The following is a 17490-nucleotide window of genomic DNA, read 5'->3' on the forward strand; positions in this document are numbered from 1 at the left end:
CTTACACTGACACATAATAATCACCCAAAGTCCATAGTTTACATTATTTTTTCACTCTTTGTGTTGTACATTCTATAGGTTTGGACAAATGTATAATGACATATATCCATCATTATGGTATCATACAGAGTTTTTTATTGCCTAAAAATCCTCTTCTCTGCGTATTCATTTCCTCCCCCACCCCTTCAGTTCCTATCAACCACTGATCTTCTTACTGTTTCCATAGTTTTGCCTTTTTCAGAATATTGCTAGAGTCATGTGTTCAGTCATTTTGTTGGAATCAGAGTTAAGTAGTCCTTCCAGATTGAGTCTTTCATTTAGATATGTTTTTAAGATTCCTTCATGTCTTTTTGTGGCTTGGTAGCTCATTTCTTTTTAATATTGAATAATAATCCATTTCCTGGATATGACACAGTCTTTTTATACACTTATTTACTGAAGAACACTTTGGTTGCTTCCAAGTTTTACCAATTATGCATAAAGATGCTGTAAGCATTAATGTGCAGGTTTTTGTGTGGACTTAAGTTCAACATCTTTGGATAAAGATGAAGGAGCATGATTCCTGGATTGAATGGTAAGAGTATATTTGGTTTTGTAAGAAACCTCGCCACTATCTTTGAAAGTGGCTGTACTGTTTTGCATTCCCACCAGTAATGAGTGAGAATTGCTGTTGTCCCACCTCCTTATCAGCATTTGGTATTATCGGTGTACCAGATTTTGGGCACTCTAATAAGTGTATCAGTGGTATCTCATTTTAATTTGCGTTTTCCTGATGACATATGATGTGCACTATCTTTTCGTATGCTTATTTGCATCTGTGTATCTTTGGTGAAGTATTGGTTGAGGTCTGTGGTTCATTTTTTAATTGTTTTTTTTTATATTGATGTTTTAAGAGTTCTTTGTATCTTTTGTATAATAGTCCTTTATTGGATGTATGTTTTTACAAATATTTTCTCTTACTCTGTGCCTCTTTTCTAACTCTAACTCTTCTAAATCTCACAGGGCAGTTTTTAATTTTAATGAAGCCCACCTTATTGTTGCTTTATGGATAGTGCCTTTGTTGTTGCCTTTTCTCCCCTTCTAATCAGATTATGTTTTTGTTGTTGTATCATTACTAGTTTCAATATATATAGTTTTGATGTCATGACTAGATTTCCACATATAAATCATATGTGAAAGTTCTGAGAATTATAATGTTTAATATAAATGAAAGTAGTGATTGTGGTTAACATCTTTTTTCTGAAATCAGCCTGAACACCACTGAATGTGGGGCAGGGTGGGGGGGAACAGAGAACTTTGGAGTTACGTAGAGGAAATTAATTTTTAAAATTGGAATTCATTGTGCTCAGTACTTGTAGACAGTTTTAGAATCATGTGTGGCTAGCATAAGGTCACAGCAAACAATCAGCCAGTCTTAGGGCCTTGAAAATAGTCCTATTTGTTTAACCATTTCTTTGTTGCGAGATTTCATAATTCTGGGCTGTTTACCTAAAAATAAGTCAGGTCAACTGAGAAATTAATACTTGGTAAATAAAATTTATAAATATGTAAATATATAAAGTCAGTATTAGCTGTGACTCATTAGATGTACTTTGTAATTGTAGTCAGAATTAAGAATATGAGGGGCACCTGGGTGGCTCAGTCGGTTCGGTATCCGACTCAGTTTCTGTTCACGTCATGATTTCAGGGTCATGGGATTGAGCCCTGCACTAGATTCTGTGCTCAGCATGGAGTCTGTTTGAGATTCTCTCTCTAATCCCTACGCCCTCTCCCACGCCCCCTGCTTGTCCTCTTTCTCTCTCTCTCAAATAAATAAAATCTTTAAAAAAAATAAAGGATATGATAAGAAATGTGAGAGCTATTATGAGAATTATGATACTTTGTTTTTTTAAGATTTATTTATTTGACACAGAGAAAGAGAGCGACAGTGAGAGGGGGAACACAAGCAGGGGGAGTGGGGGAGGGAGAAGCAGACTTCCCACTGAGCAGGCAGCCTGATGTGGGGCTCAATCCCAGGATTCTGGGATCATGACCTGAGCCGAAAGCAGACGCTTAATGACTGAGCCACCCGGGCTTCCGAGAATTACGATACTTTAGTGAAGGATATAAAAGATTTGAATGTTTAAATGAACAAACCATGTGCCTGGATGGAGAAACTTGATCGTGGTTAAATATAAAGAATTGATATAGGGCAATCCTTCTCAAATTAATACAGTTAATATAATTCTAGTCAATATTTAACTGAAATATGAATTTCTGAAGTTTATTTGGAATGTGAGTGATGAACTAAGACAGTTTTGAAAACATTCCAAATTCTTTTTTTTTTTTTTTTAAGATTTTATTTATTTGACAGAGAGAGATAGCGAGAGCAGGAACACAAGCAGGGGGAGTGGGAGAGGGAGAAGCAGGCTTCCCGCGGAGCAGGGAGCCCGATGTGGGACTCGATCCCAGGACCCTGGGATCATGACCTGAGCCGAAGGCAGACGCTTAACGACTGAGCCACCCAGGCGCCCGAAAACATTCCAAATTCTTGATCTTCTGTATAGAATAAGAAATTGTACAAGCTGCAGTAATTCATTTAATCCTAATTTAGGAATAAACAGACTAGTGGAAAAGTATTGACTCAGATATAGAAGTGTCTCTTACGGCATTTGGCACATCACTTCAAATTAGTTAGGAATGTGTGGATTTTTAAATGAGTGAGATGATTGAGAAAAGGAACTTTCTTGCACTGTAAAATCAAATTCCAGATGGATGAACATTTTAAATTTTAAAGGGCATTCAAATATTATTAGAAAATATTTTAGTCTTATGAGAAGGTCATAAGCTAAAAAAGAACAGAATTGATTACATAAAAGGAAAACCTGTACAATGACAGAATATGTCTTGTTAAAAGACAAACTTGGAAAAGCTGTTTAGCAGTGAGTTGTAAATTGTCAAAGTAATTTAAATGCTAAAATGGGAAAACTTTGAAGATTTACTTCTGATTTCCTACTTTGTGTGAACATTTATGTGTAGGTGGGGAAATTAATAAATTTTCATTTATAGTTGTAATATATATTTCTTTTTAACCTATTTTTAAGACGGTATTTGACAGAGTGAGAGAGCACAAGCAAGGGGGCACAGCAAAGGGAGAGGGAGGAAATATGTAAAAAGTTAAAATCTTACTAAAAGTATCTTTTTTTTTAAAAAAATGGATTGTGTTTGGATGAAGGAAATAATGTATCTCTTCAAGAACTGTGTCTAAAAGGAATGTTTTCTTTCTTTCTTTCTTTTTTTTAAAGGAGGGTGGGTAGGAGCAAGGGGAGAGGGAGAGAGAGAATCTTAAGCAGGCTCCACACCCAGTGCAGAGGGGCTTGATCTCACAACCCTGAGATCATGACCTGAGCTAAAATCAAGAGTGGACGCTTAACTGACTGAGCCACCCCGTGCACCTATAAAGAATGTTTTCTTAAGACAGATTGTTACCACCACTAAAAAATTAGTTACATAATATACTAAAATGGTTATAAAAGCATTGTTAATGCCTGAAGTTTATGGCGTGTTATATGTCTTAATAAATACTGATTCTAACTTCAGATGTTTTCTTTTGTTCAGTCAGGTCAATTCAGTGAAGATATGATACCCACGGTGGGCTTCAACATGAGGAAAGTAACTAAAGGTAACGTCACAATAAAGGTATGTGATCTTTTTACCATACTTGATTTAAATTGTTAACATATACAGATACAAATTTTTTGTTTTTTTCTCTTTTGGCATTCAGATCTGGATGATCCGTGATTTGGTACATGCTGAAACTTTTCAATACGGAAATTTATTGGTTAACAAGCAAAGTATTGCACAAAATTTTCTTTAGTAGAACTGACTAGATACAGTGTAAACATATTAAATATGAACTTCAAGTTTAGAAGTGGACCCAAGAGCTTCTAGATTAAGAACTTGTTTCAGCCTAAGTTTTTCAGAAGTAATTTGGCTCTAACATTGTGGACATGGGCATATCTGCCTGATCTTTCTCTCCTTTTTCTACTTTTTCTTTCAATGTGTTACTTAAAATACCTTTATTAAGAATTGTCTGTCTTGATTTAAAGATTTGGGACATAGGAGGACAACCCCGGTTCCGGAGCATGTGGGAGCGGTACTGCAGAGGAGTCAATGCCATTGTGTAAGCGTTGCTTAAAAAAGTCAGTTTAGGTTTCCAGGAAAAAAGTTGTTTTTAATACTTCCAAAGGCTCAATTTTTATTTCATCAATAACAGTCTTTATTAGTGTAATCCCATTAATATGAAACTTTAACAAATTTAATTATAAATGAGAGTTTATTTTTTTTTATTTAAGCAGCTAAGAGCTAAGGGTTATAAATGTTTTATTATCATGTATTAGCATCTAAATAGTCTATTTAAAAGTATTTTTGGGTACTGAGCTTTTCTTTAGGTCTTTGATTAACAATTTCAGTGATCTTTTTTTTTTAAGTTTATTTATTTACTTATTTATTTAAGTAATCTCTACACCCGGTGTGGGGCCCAAACTCACGGCCCCAACATCAAGAGTCGCATGCTCTTCCCACTGAGACAACCAGGTGCCCCTTAGTAGTGTAAATCTGAAAATTAAAAATCTTTATCCCTAATTGTGACTGTCAGAATTCGGAGATGAGATATTGAAGTCACTTTTTTTTTTTAAGTTACATGATAGATGCTGCCGATCGTGAAAAGATAGAAGCCTCTCGAAATGAACTACATAATCTTCTAGATAAACCACAGTTACAAGGAATTCCAGTAAGTATGGAGTTCTTGTTATTTTATATTACATGATTATAAGATTTATAATTATATTATTACAATGATGCTGCCGATCGTGAAAAGATAGAAGCCTCTCGAAATGAAATACATAATCTTCTAGATAAACCACAGTTACAAGGAATTCCAGTAAGTATGGAGTTCTTGTTATATAAGATTTATAATTATATTATTAAAATTATAATTATATGATTTATTATGTTTGAAATCAGTTAAATGTCTTAAAATCTTCAAAGGCTTATCTTTACTGAATACTAGCCATATACTGGGCACTGTGCTATTTATTCATTTCTTAACCAGCTATTTATTAAACTATATACAATAGGGGCAGTGCTCAGTCCTAGGGATACAAAGTGAATAGAAGTATGCTCCCTGCCATCATGGAGCTTATGGTTTAGTAGGAAAGGTAGATGCCATGAAATCACTGGAATAATACAGCTCCGATAAGTGCAATGAAGGAGAGGTACCAGGGGCCATGAGAGTTATAAATTAGAGGGGATATTTGATCTAGTTTGAGGGAAGAAAGGAGGATTCTCTGAGGCAGTGATGCTTGAGCTGAATTGTGAGGGTTATGTAGACATGTGAGGGAGGGGATGATTGGAGGAAAAGAGAGTTGTAGACAAAGGCCTTTTGGTAGGAGGAAGCAAGGCACTAAGAGGAGGCCAGTCTCCCTAGAGCGAAAGCAAAGTGAGAGGGTGGGGAGAGTGGTGAGCCATGCGGCAGCTGGGATACTAGAGGAGGCTGGGCTGGACTGTGTGGGAAGCTGTTGCTAGTGTTTTAAAACTTTATTTCTGAAGTGTTTCTTTTTTCTTTCCTTTTTTTTTTTAAAGATTTAATTTATTAGAGCAAGTACGTGGGGGTGGGGGGAGAGGGGGCAGAAGCAGACTCTGCCCTGAGTGCAGAGATCCATGCTGACAATGGATTAAATTGGCAAGGGGGACTATAAGGAGGGCAGTTTTAGGACGCTCTTGAAGTTGTCTTGGCAAATTATAGTACCTTGGATTAGGGTGGTAGTAGACAAGATAGTGAGAAGGAAACCGATTTTAGTGATATTTAGGAATGCTGTCAACCAGACTTGGTAATGGGTTGGAAGTGGAGATGTAAAGAATATAATTCCTAGTTCCTGGTTCATGAAGTTAGGTGGAAGGGGTACCATTTGTTGAGCTGATGAATGTTGGAAAAGGACCATGCTTTAGCCTCATCACAAGTTCATGACTGTCAAATACTTGAGGTATATTAATTCAGGTTATCCTTACAACATAATGAGGTTTGTCGTTATCCCTCCTTTGTAACAGTTGTTCTTCAGGGTTACATGGTAACATTACCTGTTGTGCAACCAGGTTTCGAATCCATGTCTTCAAAGCCTATTTGTCTCCTGTGTTAAAACTTAGTTCTGTATACCTACCATAGGTAAAAATCAGTCTTACCTCAAGGTCACCATAAGTCTTCTTAGTTGCAAGCAATGGAAAGCTGACATAAGTAGAAAGGAATTGAATGAAAGGATATTGGGTAGCTCACAGAGTCTCAGAGAAGGCTGCACGTAAGTAGGCACAGGAAATAGGCTGGAACAAGGAAGCTAAGCAGCTGCCAGGATCACATCCAGACTCACACCACAGAGTAAGTCTGGTGACCACATGCAGTTTCTGAACACTAGACACAATTGTTCTGATTCGAAAGTCATCTAGCTGATTCCCTTTCCCTATCAAAATGGGTTCTCTCTCCCGCTTTCTTGCATCACTGCCTCTGCATTGAAAGGTTTGGTTCATCCTAGATTAAGTGTCCATGCTCTAGCAGAAAGGAAAGCTGGGGAAAAAATTATCCATAGAAGCAAGTAGCTTATTGGGAGGCAGGTTCATAAGGTAGGAGGGGAGAGTTCTTAAATGTAGTAAGAGGACTAAAATGCCAGGCAACCCCCAAACTGACAGCTGATCACAAATGGCCATGATATTATTTTTAGAAATTCAGGCAGGTCCAGCTTGAGAATCTAGTGTGACTTAAATAAGAGTATGGAGAGGGGTGAAAGTTGGGGAACAGGAGATAGGCTGTGGTTTAACATTGTCCTGTGAGCTCCTGGTGTCCCTGACTGTTCTGTGCTTCTGTCCTTGTCTCTTTGTCCTTTGTGCAAAGTAAGAATCTAGGTCCTGTGAGTAGAAATGGTCAAAGTGTATGGAGTAGGGTGGGGGTGGGGGTGTATTAAGTGAAAGAAAATAGGTATGGCAAGGTAGACATGGCATGTACTTGGTTGAGGTGGGTCAAAGATTACATGTTCTTAGAGAACACTGAGAGTACGTATATTCTCAAATATTAGTTATATGTACTCATATTCTTTGCTTTCTCTAAGGCAGAAAGAACGATATTAACTGAGAAAAGATGGAGTGGTGATTGAGAAGCCTGTCTCTGCTTTCTTTTCAAAGCACATCTAGCAACCAGATGATACCGTTTATTCCTAGAGCTTATGACTGCTATATTTATCCTGATTTCCAGACTTAACCATTGTCTTAGAATATTTATACATGATATTCTGTAGGATGGATCAGGAATTTTAAAAGCAAATTTATGTGTTCGTATGATTAATGGCTAACATAAAAAATGGTTAAAAAATTGCCCCCCCCCCCTTGGTTGTGTTAAGATCATATTCACATTATGGTAGAGATTTATTTAGAAATTGCAGAATACATACCATAGACTTAAGAATATTTTAGTAGAAATTGGCAGCCACATGTTGAATTGGGGCATCTTTGTGGTAGAAGTTGAAATGAATGCTAATTTGAATTACTAAATAAATGAGATAGGCCACCAGTTATATAAATATGCCTCAATATTATGGCATGTGGTAGCATTCCAATTTTAATGTCTACAAATATGACTATCATATGCTTCTGTGACCTTTTCTTACATAAAAGTTCATTGTTAATATCTTTTCTCTTTTAAAGGTGCTCGTACTTGGAAACAAGAGAGATCTTCCTAATGCCTTGGATGAGAAACAGCTAATTGAAAAAATGTATGTCTTAAGAATGAATGATGGTGTTTAAAAAAAATTGGTTCTAAATTATACTTTTTAAAAAATACTTTATTTATTTATTTGACACAGAGAGAGACAGCGAGAGAGGGAACACAAGCAGGGGCAGAGGGAGACAGAGAAGCAGGCTTCCCGCAGAGCAGGGAGCCCGATGTGGAGCTCCATCCCAGGACCCTGGGATCCTGACCTGAGCTGAAGGCAGATGCTTAACGCCTGAGCCACCCAGGCGCCCCTAAATTATACTATTTTGCCCACTGCTTTGCTTAGCATCATTATATTATTATTTTTTTGAAGATTTTAAGTAATCTCTACACCCACTGTGGGGCTTGAACTTAAAACCCTGAGATCAAGAGTCATATGCTTTTCTGACTGAGCCAGCCAGGCCCTCCTGTTACTTAGTAAAGATAATAGCCATGTTTTTAGGTAAACATGGTAAATTTGGCCTACCAGAGAAGTGAATTTCTAAAATTTTGTAGTAAAATAATTTCTTCAGTATAAAAAGATAAGAAAATTGAACAAAGAGTGATAGGTATGATAGTTATTTTAAGCAGACTTAATTGGCTTAATTCTGCTTCTTATAGGAACCTGTCTGCTATTCAGGATAGAGAAATTTGCTGCTATTCAATTTCTTGCAAAGAAAAGGATAATATAGGTAAGAAATGACTGTGGAAGAAATGGGTATCACTGGAAGGGCTGTCTTAATGCTTCTTATTCTTTATTATCTCCATTTCTGTTTAAGTGACTTCTTTTAGAGGACTTTTTTTGCCTCAGGAAAAAGAATAGACATTATATCTTTTGACAGCAAGACAACATCCTGAATGTGCTCTATGCTATTTAAAGAAGTAAATGAAATAGACGAAGTTAAAACATGATGTGATACCAATTTATTGTATTAATTTTGGCAGAGCTAGTATCCAGCTGTGCTTTATAACAAAGTGTTTTTGAAGACTTTACAAAAATTGGTCTATAGGCACTGAAACAATTGTTCATTTATTGAACCAGTATATTACTGTAATGTTAGTACTCTATTGGAAGTATAAGCCAAAAGTATTCTTTATCTATTTAGTGTCTGTATTAATTTCCTAGAACTGCCATAGCAAAGTACCACAAACTGGGTGGTTGAAAACAGCAGAAATTTATTTCTCAAGTTCAGGAGGCTAGGCATCCAAAAACAAGGTGTCAGCAGGGCCATGAAAGCTGTTGGGGAATATCCTTCCTTGCCTTTTCTTAGCTTGTGGTTGCCGGCTGCCTTTGGCATTCTTTGACATACCGATGCTTCACTCCGGTTTTTGCCTCTGGCTTCACATAGCCTTCTCCTCTGTGTGTGTCTCTGTGTGTATTTTCTCTTCTTATAAAGATACATATCATTGGATTAGGGCCTACCTTCATTCAGTATGACCTCATATCTGTAAAGACAATTTTTGAAGAAATTAATGAGGTTTTAGGTAGGTGTGAATTTTTAGGGGGACACTGTTAGTCCAACACAGTGTCCTTAAAGAATTTAAGTATATCTGGCTGAACTTCAGTTTAACTAATTTGTGAGAGGTTATTTAATAAAAGTGGATTGGAATGGGTGAAAAGGATCAAAAGGTAAAAAGGAAAGATGAATAGAAACGTTTGAAAGGCTGTTCAACCTGTTAGCTGTTTGAATGAAAAGACCTGTAACAGTGCAATAAAACATACTCACTGGTTAAGTGTACCTTCATGACAAAAAGCTACTCAGGCTAAGTCACACAGTTCTTGTCTGGCATGACAGGTTCAACCAAAGTGTGAGAGGAGAGTTAAATGCATGTATCTTGAAGCAGCTGGGTAGGAGCCTAGAGATTTTCATGGCACCCTCACCTCTCCCAGTTTGGTGGTCACTGGTGAAAAAAAAATCGCTCTGTGGGCCACTACAGAAAAATGAGGTTGTCTATCATTGCCGCGTAATAGGCTACAAACAGCATGGGCTTTGGAGTCAGCCAGCCTCAGGCCAGAACACTTGGTCCTAATTTATTTTCTGACTGGCCTTGCACAAAGCACGTAACCTCCCTAATCTCCACTTTTTACTTCTCTATAAAATGGTGATAATGGCAGCAATTTAGAAATTCTCTTGTGAGAGGGAATGTGAAAATGCATTGCAGCATTTGACATATGGTGGATGTCATGTGGGTGTATTAGTTTTCTATTGCTGCTGTCAGTTAGAAGCCTATCATAGTTCTCACTGAGCTAGAAATCAAGGACTAAAATGACAGGTTGTACTCTTTTTGGAGACTCTAGGAGAGACTCCATTTCCTTGTCTTTTCCAGCTTTTAGATACTGCCTGCATTCTTGGCGCATGGCTCCTTCCTCCATCTTCAAAGCCAAAAACATGGTATCTCTGACCATTCTCCCATAGTCACACCTCCAATTAAAAAGAAACAAACAAACCAAAAATTTGTATTGGAGTAGGATGTAATACATAGTGCCAACACAGTGTGTTTAAAAGGTATTCTGTTATCTTTTTTCCTTTAGCCTTCATTCAGTGTGTATTTGGTCTCATCATAGTTAACTTCTTTCCCAAGTCAGTTCTAGTCTATTAACTCTTTCCTCACCCCTCCTCAAACATGCTCTGATGACCTCAAAGTGTTGATAGTTTTCTGGCTAATTCTGGGCTTCCTTTATTTATTTTTCATTTTTATTATTTTAAAGTAACTACACCCAACGTGGGGCTTGAACTTAACAACCCTGAGATCAGGAGTAACGTGCTCTGCGCACTGAACCAGTCAGGTGCTCCTGGGCTTCCTTTAAAGAGCACCCAAAAGCAATCTGAGCCTAATACTTTGCTGTTGGGCACAAACTGTCCTCTATTATAAAGGGGTAGACTAAGTGACTTGCTATATTGTGAGCATTTGAGAACAGACTCTTCAAGCACTTAGGATTACTTAGAGTTCATAAAAAAAAAAAAAAAAATTCTCCCACCCCCATGTTAGGAGGAATTCTTGTGTCCCCAAGAGAGCATTTACTTATACACCACTGGTTCTCATTGAAGGATCTTCCCCCAGGATACATTTGGCGACATTTGGAGACACTGCCAAATGTTGTCATAACAAAGAGTGTGATGCTGGCACTTAGTGGGTAAAGACCAGGGATGTTCTAAACATGGTACAGTCCCCACAACTAAGAATTGTCCAGCCTAAAATATCAGTAGTGGTGAGGTTGAAAAACCCTGTTCTGCATACATTATTAACCATAATTGTAGGGCATTGTGCTATTCTGTAAATCCATTTTACTCCCTTATATTCTCTCTAGTATTTCATAAAATAGGGGAAAAAAGTTACTGAAAGGAGAAAAAAAAATCCTTTGTTTTACTACCTTGACAAACCAGCTGGATACTTTCCTGGAAAAAAATCTTGTGAGCTCATTTAAGAAGTAAATGCGGGAGAGTTGGTGAATACTTCTTTTGTTATTTGAGGCTGACCTCATAGTCTGTCATAGAGCTCCATAGTCACAGTTTGTGATGATAGAACTCCTACTTCACTTAGTAGTATCAAGCTCAAGGAAATGGATCCACTCTAACTAGATTCAAAACAAGTAGTTTGTAAATGAGAATGCCTGTTTATTTGGAGCAAGAAATACAACTAAGGGCCAAGCAGATTAGACTTCTTGGGTAGTCAAATCAGAACATCCTCCCCAATTTCACCTTTTACAACATATTTTAGAACCGAATTTATGAATTTACTAAATTGTTCCAAAAGTATCTCAGTGCACATGGGTTGTATATTCTCCTTCCACCTTACCAGTGTGGTGTATGAAATACTTTAGTAATGTGTCCTCACATCACACATAGAACAGATTACTTCTGTGAACATGATCTTTGCAAAGATGACTCATACTTGTGGCCCTTTTTGTCATGGAAGATGACTCCTTCATCTGAGTATCTTATTTCTTTTCTGCTTTTTTATCTAGTCTTAAGGATCCATTTGTCTTTGGGATATAACATCTGTCCACTGTCCACAAGCTTTGTTTGTTTTTTTAAGTGAATTTCTTAAATATTTAAACCTGGGCATTTCACACTCAGATTTACCTTTCTCCCCATTCAGTTCTAATGAATGTGGCTTTGCTCTTACTACATACTGCTGTCCTCCTTTTTTTTTTTTTAAAGATTTTATTTATTTATTTGAGAGAGAGAATGAGAGATAGAGAGCACGAGAGGGAAAAGGGTCAGAGGGAGAAGCAGACTCCCTGCTGAGCAGGGAGCCCAAAGTGGGACTCGATCCCAGGACTCCAGGATCATGACCTGAGCCGAAGGCAGTCGCTCAACCACCTGAGCCACCCAGGCGCCCCTGCTGTCCTCCTTTTAAAGTGCGCATGATCTGATTCAACAATCAGGTTAAATCATTGTTTCTACAACCCTGAACAGGTTCCATTTGTTCAGATCTCAGCTCTAGGCTATTCTTTACATGTGTGGCTTACAGTTTCTGTAACTCATAATTAGCTTGGAAATTGAATTTGCACTCATCTTCAGGTTTGGAGAACTGAGTGCTGCTTCTAATAGATGCTGACACACCCTTTATATGGATGACACATTTTTAAAGAACTCAGGGACAGAAATTCACTGTTTTGACTTAGCTGCCATCTCTTGTCAGTCTAAGTGCTTTTTTTTTGGCTAATCTCAGCTGTGATAGCTTCAGCTGCCACCTCTATGGTGACATCTTACCAGTCCCCATCCCTTTCTGAGATCAGTATAGCTAAAGCTATCTGCTGGACATCTCCATGCCTGTTACCTTCTGCACCTCAACTCTGATGTGCTCTATAACTAAATTCTTTATCTTTTTGTTTTCCTCAAGTCTGTTCTTACTTTAACCACTGTGTCAACAGCTCCATGACAAACACAACTCACTGAGGCCAGAAGATTCTTTCTCTGTTCGTATCTTGGTCAAATCCACATTTTCCTTCTTCCATCCCTACAGCATTTGTTTGCTTCGTGCCTTCGCATTTCCTATTCCTGCTGTGATCGTCACTGTCTACTGACAACTCCACGTTGTTCTCTTCTGTTGCCATTGATCATCCTAAAATAAACTAATATAATTTCCTTGCTTAAGATTCTCCAGTAATTTCCAGTTGACTTGAGAATAAAACCCAAACTTATTAGCATCTTAGAGTGGTATACAAGGTTATCTGGCTCCTTCTAGCCCGTGGTTCTCACTTGAGGACATTTTTGCTCCCCAGGGGACATTTAGCAATCCCTGGAGACATTATTGGTTGTCACAACTGTGGGTGTGTAGGGGGAGTGATAATGGCATCTAGGGTAGAGGTCATGGATGCCGCAAAATAGTCTGCCATGCACAGGAAAGGCCTTCGTCCTGTCCCAGCAAAGATTTACCCAGTCCAAAAGGTCAAAAAGGTGAAGTTGAGAACCCCTGCTGTAGCCTTAGCAATGAGTGGCAGCACCTTCCCCCATTCCTGTGCTTCATCCACAACTTACCACATATAATCCATCTAGATCTCCACACTGTTCATGCCTTTGTTTATTCTTTTGCTTTTGTTGTTTCCTTTGCCTGGAATTCTATGGGGCAGCCTTCCTCCTAGGCCCAAATGAGTTCTATGTTTTCCACCTTTGATACTAAAAGCTCTTTGAGGGGTGAGAGGGGATCTCCCATATCTTTGCATTCCTGGCACTTCACATAAGTACTTAACAGGCAGTCAGTAATTTTTTTTTTTTTTTTTTGAATAAAAGATGGCACAGGCTGTCCTGAACATAATTTAACTTTTAAATCAGAGACTGCTGAGTCTTCCATAATTCCTTAGAATGTCCTCTTGAAGTTTAGGTAATGGAGAATAATACAGATGCAAAAAGCAGAAGAGGGCAGGCACAGCATGTATTTTGAATTAGCTACATTTTAAATACTGTCTCATGTTTAGTGTCTTAACTTTGATATCTTAACGCCTTCAATTTTTTTCCCTCCATCTTTAGATATCACACTCCAGTGGCTTATTCAACATTCAAAATCTAGAAGAAGCTGAAGCATCTCCTGAAGTCTTCCAGTCCTTCCTGGCTATAATCCTAGAATTATTGTCCGTTCCTCTGAAGTACTTCCCAGAATACGGTCCTTCCTAAACCCAAGAAATTGCCTTTTTCAGAGTTTATTTCTCTTGTGCACTGCTGAAGATGTGTATCCCTAATCCTTCATAAAGAATCAGCTAGAGTTGTCATGATAAAGTCAGCACACACAAAAAAAGCTTCTTATACATACTTGTCTTAAACAGTGTGTAGAGCTTTTTTTTTTTAAACACACACTTGACCATCTTAAATCAAGAAAATTGCATATTTCTGTTCTAGTCTTTCTGGGCCAGATTTTTATATTGGTTTTCAGTAAATGTCTAGATATTTCCTTATAGAGTCCATTAGCTTAATACTGATACTGACTTGACACAGCATGAAGTTTCTAGTGCCACACACAGTATTTAGAAAACCTTTAGCCTGACTCATGTGGGATATAAACATAATGTTTACATATCTCACAAATGCATGTGAAATGTATAATTACACCTTAGGAATTTAAAAAAATGGTCTGCAAAGAGTGAGCAGAGGCACCAGATCAGTGTTGTTATTGGTTCTTTATACTGGTGAGATCGTATATGAATTCTAAAAATACTGCTTTTTGAGAATTCTTCATCACCAGATAGCAGCTGGGGAAATGGGAGGAACTAAGGCATGCTGTTGTGTATCTGTCCAGGTCATTACTTCTCCATTTTTTCTTTTTCTTTTTCTCTTTTTTGGAGAGGGTGGGGTTCAACACACTTTTTTAAAGGGTTGGGAATTGAAGATTTTCTCAAAGGCTTTCATGAATTTAGAGCATTCCAGCCAATATAATAAAATGTGTTAAGAATGTCAGACTTTGTTCAGACACCTGTTTGTTCTTTCTGTCTCTAGTCATTAAATCACTGCTGCTGCATGACACTCTAACTTGACTTTTTATATCCAGTCATAGACGTTCAGCACAATAGATACTTAGAAACAAATACAAATTCTTATTTTTCTCTCTTACTGATGTAAGGTTTGGCACTCTTTTGTCTGGTGCCATTAGACATCTTGATTATTGTGACAACTCTAGACCTGCCTGCTCTGTCTAATGTAATCATGCGCAACGTCTACAGGTTGTTTAATAATCAATCACACAGAGAACTGAGGAACTGATGCTGTGTATTGTTTGCTTCTACGATACGGAGATGTATAAAAACTTAAACATGTTTTGTAGTTTAGTGATGTCCATATAGATAAAGGGACACATTAATACTGGTTCACTTGTAAATTGTTACTCACATAAACCACTGTAGTAGATAAAACTTTATGCTACACCTGCTTATGTGTTGCCTCACACTGTGTGTGATTTTTTCTTTTGTTAAGCAGCACTCATGTAGACGGTGCGTTTCCATACATGTTGAGCACTCAAAAGTGCAGTCAACAGTTGTTTTAATGAATACCAGTTTTAATTTATAGACTGCCATGGCCTTAACAATATTCTGTACAAAATACTGCACTGTGTTGCACAGATACTACTTGTTTTCCTCCATTCACATTTTTATGAGTAGAATCTCAGCTTTTAAAATTCTGTTCTTATTCTTTGAAGCATGTTGCATACTTCCCTGATGGGATGGATGGTTCTGTAAATGAAGGGATATTTAAACTTGCTACTATAGCTCAACACCATTAATGGTTACTGTAAACCATTACAAAGAATGTGGCAATTTGCTTGTGCCTGAAAGGAGGAATTGGAACTAAAGTGTATGACTGTGTGGGGACTGCGTTGGTTCGTTAATTGACCTATAGCTAAAACTTAACGTGTTTGTGTGTCTCTTCATTGCTTTCAGCATTTCAAGACATCCAAACTCTACTACCAACATTTTCCTGTGCATTAACTTCTGCATGTGAAAACAGTTACTGAACTTTGTAAATACGTGAATTTTTTTATTTAGGTGATGCATTTTTTGTCTGTTTACTGCTCTTCTCAGCTTTATTCAATAAACTTGCATTTTGAGGGTTGTATTGACAATTTTAACTTAAAATGTGCATCATGATGGAAGGTGCTGACCTTTTTAGAAGAGGATGGGAGGAAAGTTACTATGAGCAAGGCCCATAGACAATGTGCTAGAAAGAAATCAGCTCACTTCTCAAAGAATTGGGTCTGTGGGCTAGTTAAAATAGAAATAAACTTTTAAAATATCCACAGGATTGATACTGCGATTTTTTTGGGGGGGATAGGGTGGAGGAGATGGTATGACTTGTAAACTGTCAAGTGGCAAGAGCTAGTTGGTTAGGCATTTTATAATCTATTTGTTTTAAAAACTATAACAAATCTACTATTAAACTGAAATTGCAAGGCAGGCCTACTTAATTGAGTTCCAGAATGAAAAGATTTTAAGTATCAAACGTGGTTTTCCCTAAGAAGCACATTTTTATTTTTTATTTATTTTTTTAAAGATTTTATTTATTTGACAGAGACACAGCGAGAGAGGGAACACAAGCAGGGGGAGAGGGAGAGGGAGAAGCAGGCTTCCCGCTGAGCAGGGAGCCTAATGTGTGGGGCTTGATCCCAGAATCCTGGGATCATGACCTGAGCCGAAGGCAGATGCTTAACGACTGAGCCACCCAGGTGCCCCAAGAAGCACATTTTTTAAAGTAAAGCCATTTGGCCTATTTCACCTAGTGTGTTATCTTTTGCATTATAAAAGTGAACATTTATCTCATCAAAGCTATTGCAGAAATGATCTTTATGTAGTTTTACTCAAGAAAAGTTCAACTTGGCTTTTCCTCTATATCGGTATGGTTATTCTGTACAGCCAACCCTTGTTGGCCAATTGAATATGTGATTTCACATTTCTAGGACAGAAGTCCCTAGGATATCCAGTTTCATTTCTTGTATGGAATTGGTGGAGACATTTAGTCAAGCAGTTAACCTGGTCTTCTTCTCATCACCCTCCTACCAAAGTGATTTTTGAAGGAGGAATGTGATGTCTGGGTAAGGGGTGGGAAGGATATAAGGTTAGTTTATTGTATCCTTGATTTTAAGCTTATAACTGCTTTTCTTTCAAAAATTGAGACTTCTGAAATTGGTTCCTTTGATTCTGTCAATTGGATGTGTTGGACTGTGGCTACTTTAGTCCTCATTGTTTTAACTGAAGATCTAATTGCCTTGTGTAATTCTATCCATACAGGATCCAGTTACACTGAAATCCTGTTGATTTGGTAATTCCAGCCTCATTGTCTGGGAGATTGAGAACTGGAGTGGAAGTCTGAATTTACTGTAGCCAGCATTATAATGTAACATCCACTTGGCCAAATACTTTTAAAAATGCCATTGCGGGGAAACCATCATGTTGAGTGTTTGAAATATTTTATTCTCTTCCAAACTTTTAACTGTTGTGCCCTCAGTAACGTATATGCTTGTGAAGATGCTTGAAAAGGAAAACAGTAAAGCAAACACTCGCCTTGCCAACTTCCCTTAAGCTTGCAGTTCTACAATGTGTGGCCCGCTGCAGGTGTTTTCTGTTGATTAGTAAATAGCCTCCATGCAATTTCTGTTTAAAACTCAGCTATTAATAAAAGTGGGTGCTTTTGTAATTGCTGCTGCTTGACTGTTCTTAGGGAAACAGAATCAAGTCATTGACATGCTAGATAGATTGCAGTGGGAAGTTTCTTAATCTGAGCAATAGCAGT

The 17490-nt window shown here is 37.7% G+C and overlaps 1 protein-coding gene across 2 annotated transcripts in view; it reads left to right on the forward strand.

Moving 5' to 3' along the window:
- ARL8B (ADP ribosylation factor like GTPase 8B) overlaps positions 1 to 15998 on the forward strand; it is a 54365-nt gene extending 38367 nt beyond the window's left edge. Inside the window, exons 2-7 of one of the 2 annotated variants that reach the window (XM_027584819.2) lie at positions 3598 to 3678; positions 4089 to 4162; positions 4678 to 4771; positions 7726 to 7793; positions 8393 to 8463; positions 13747 to 15998. In XM_027584819.2, the coding sequence (XP_027440620.1) occupies positions 3598 to 3678; positions 4089 to 4162; positions 4678 to 4771; positions 7726 to 7793; positions 8393 to 8463; positions 13747 to 13796 (438 nt within the window). In that variant the 3' untranslated portion in view covers positions 13797 to 15998. The remainder of the gene's footprint in view (positions 1 to 3597; positions 3679 to 4088; positions 4163 to 4677; positions 4772 to 7725; positions 7794 to 8392; positions 8464 to 13746) is intronic. The other variant, XM_027584820.2, reaches the window with a different exon arrangement.
- The last annotated feature ends 1492 nt before the right edge of the window (positions 15999 to 17490 follow it).

This window comes from Zalophus californianus, chromosome 1, assembly GCF_009762305.2.
Source record: "Zalophus californianus isolate mZalCal1 chromosome 1, mZalCal1.pri.v2, whole genome shotgun sequence".
In the NCBI taxonomy this organism is placed as follows: Eukaryota; Metazoa; Chordata; class Mammalia; order Carnivora; family Otariidae; genus Zalophus; species Zalophus californianus.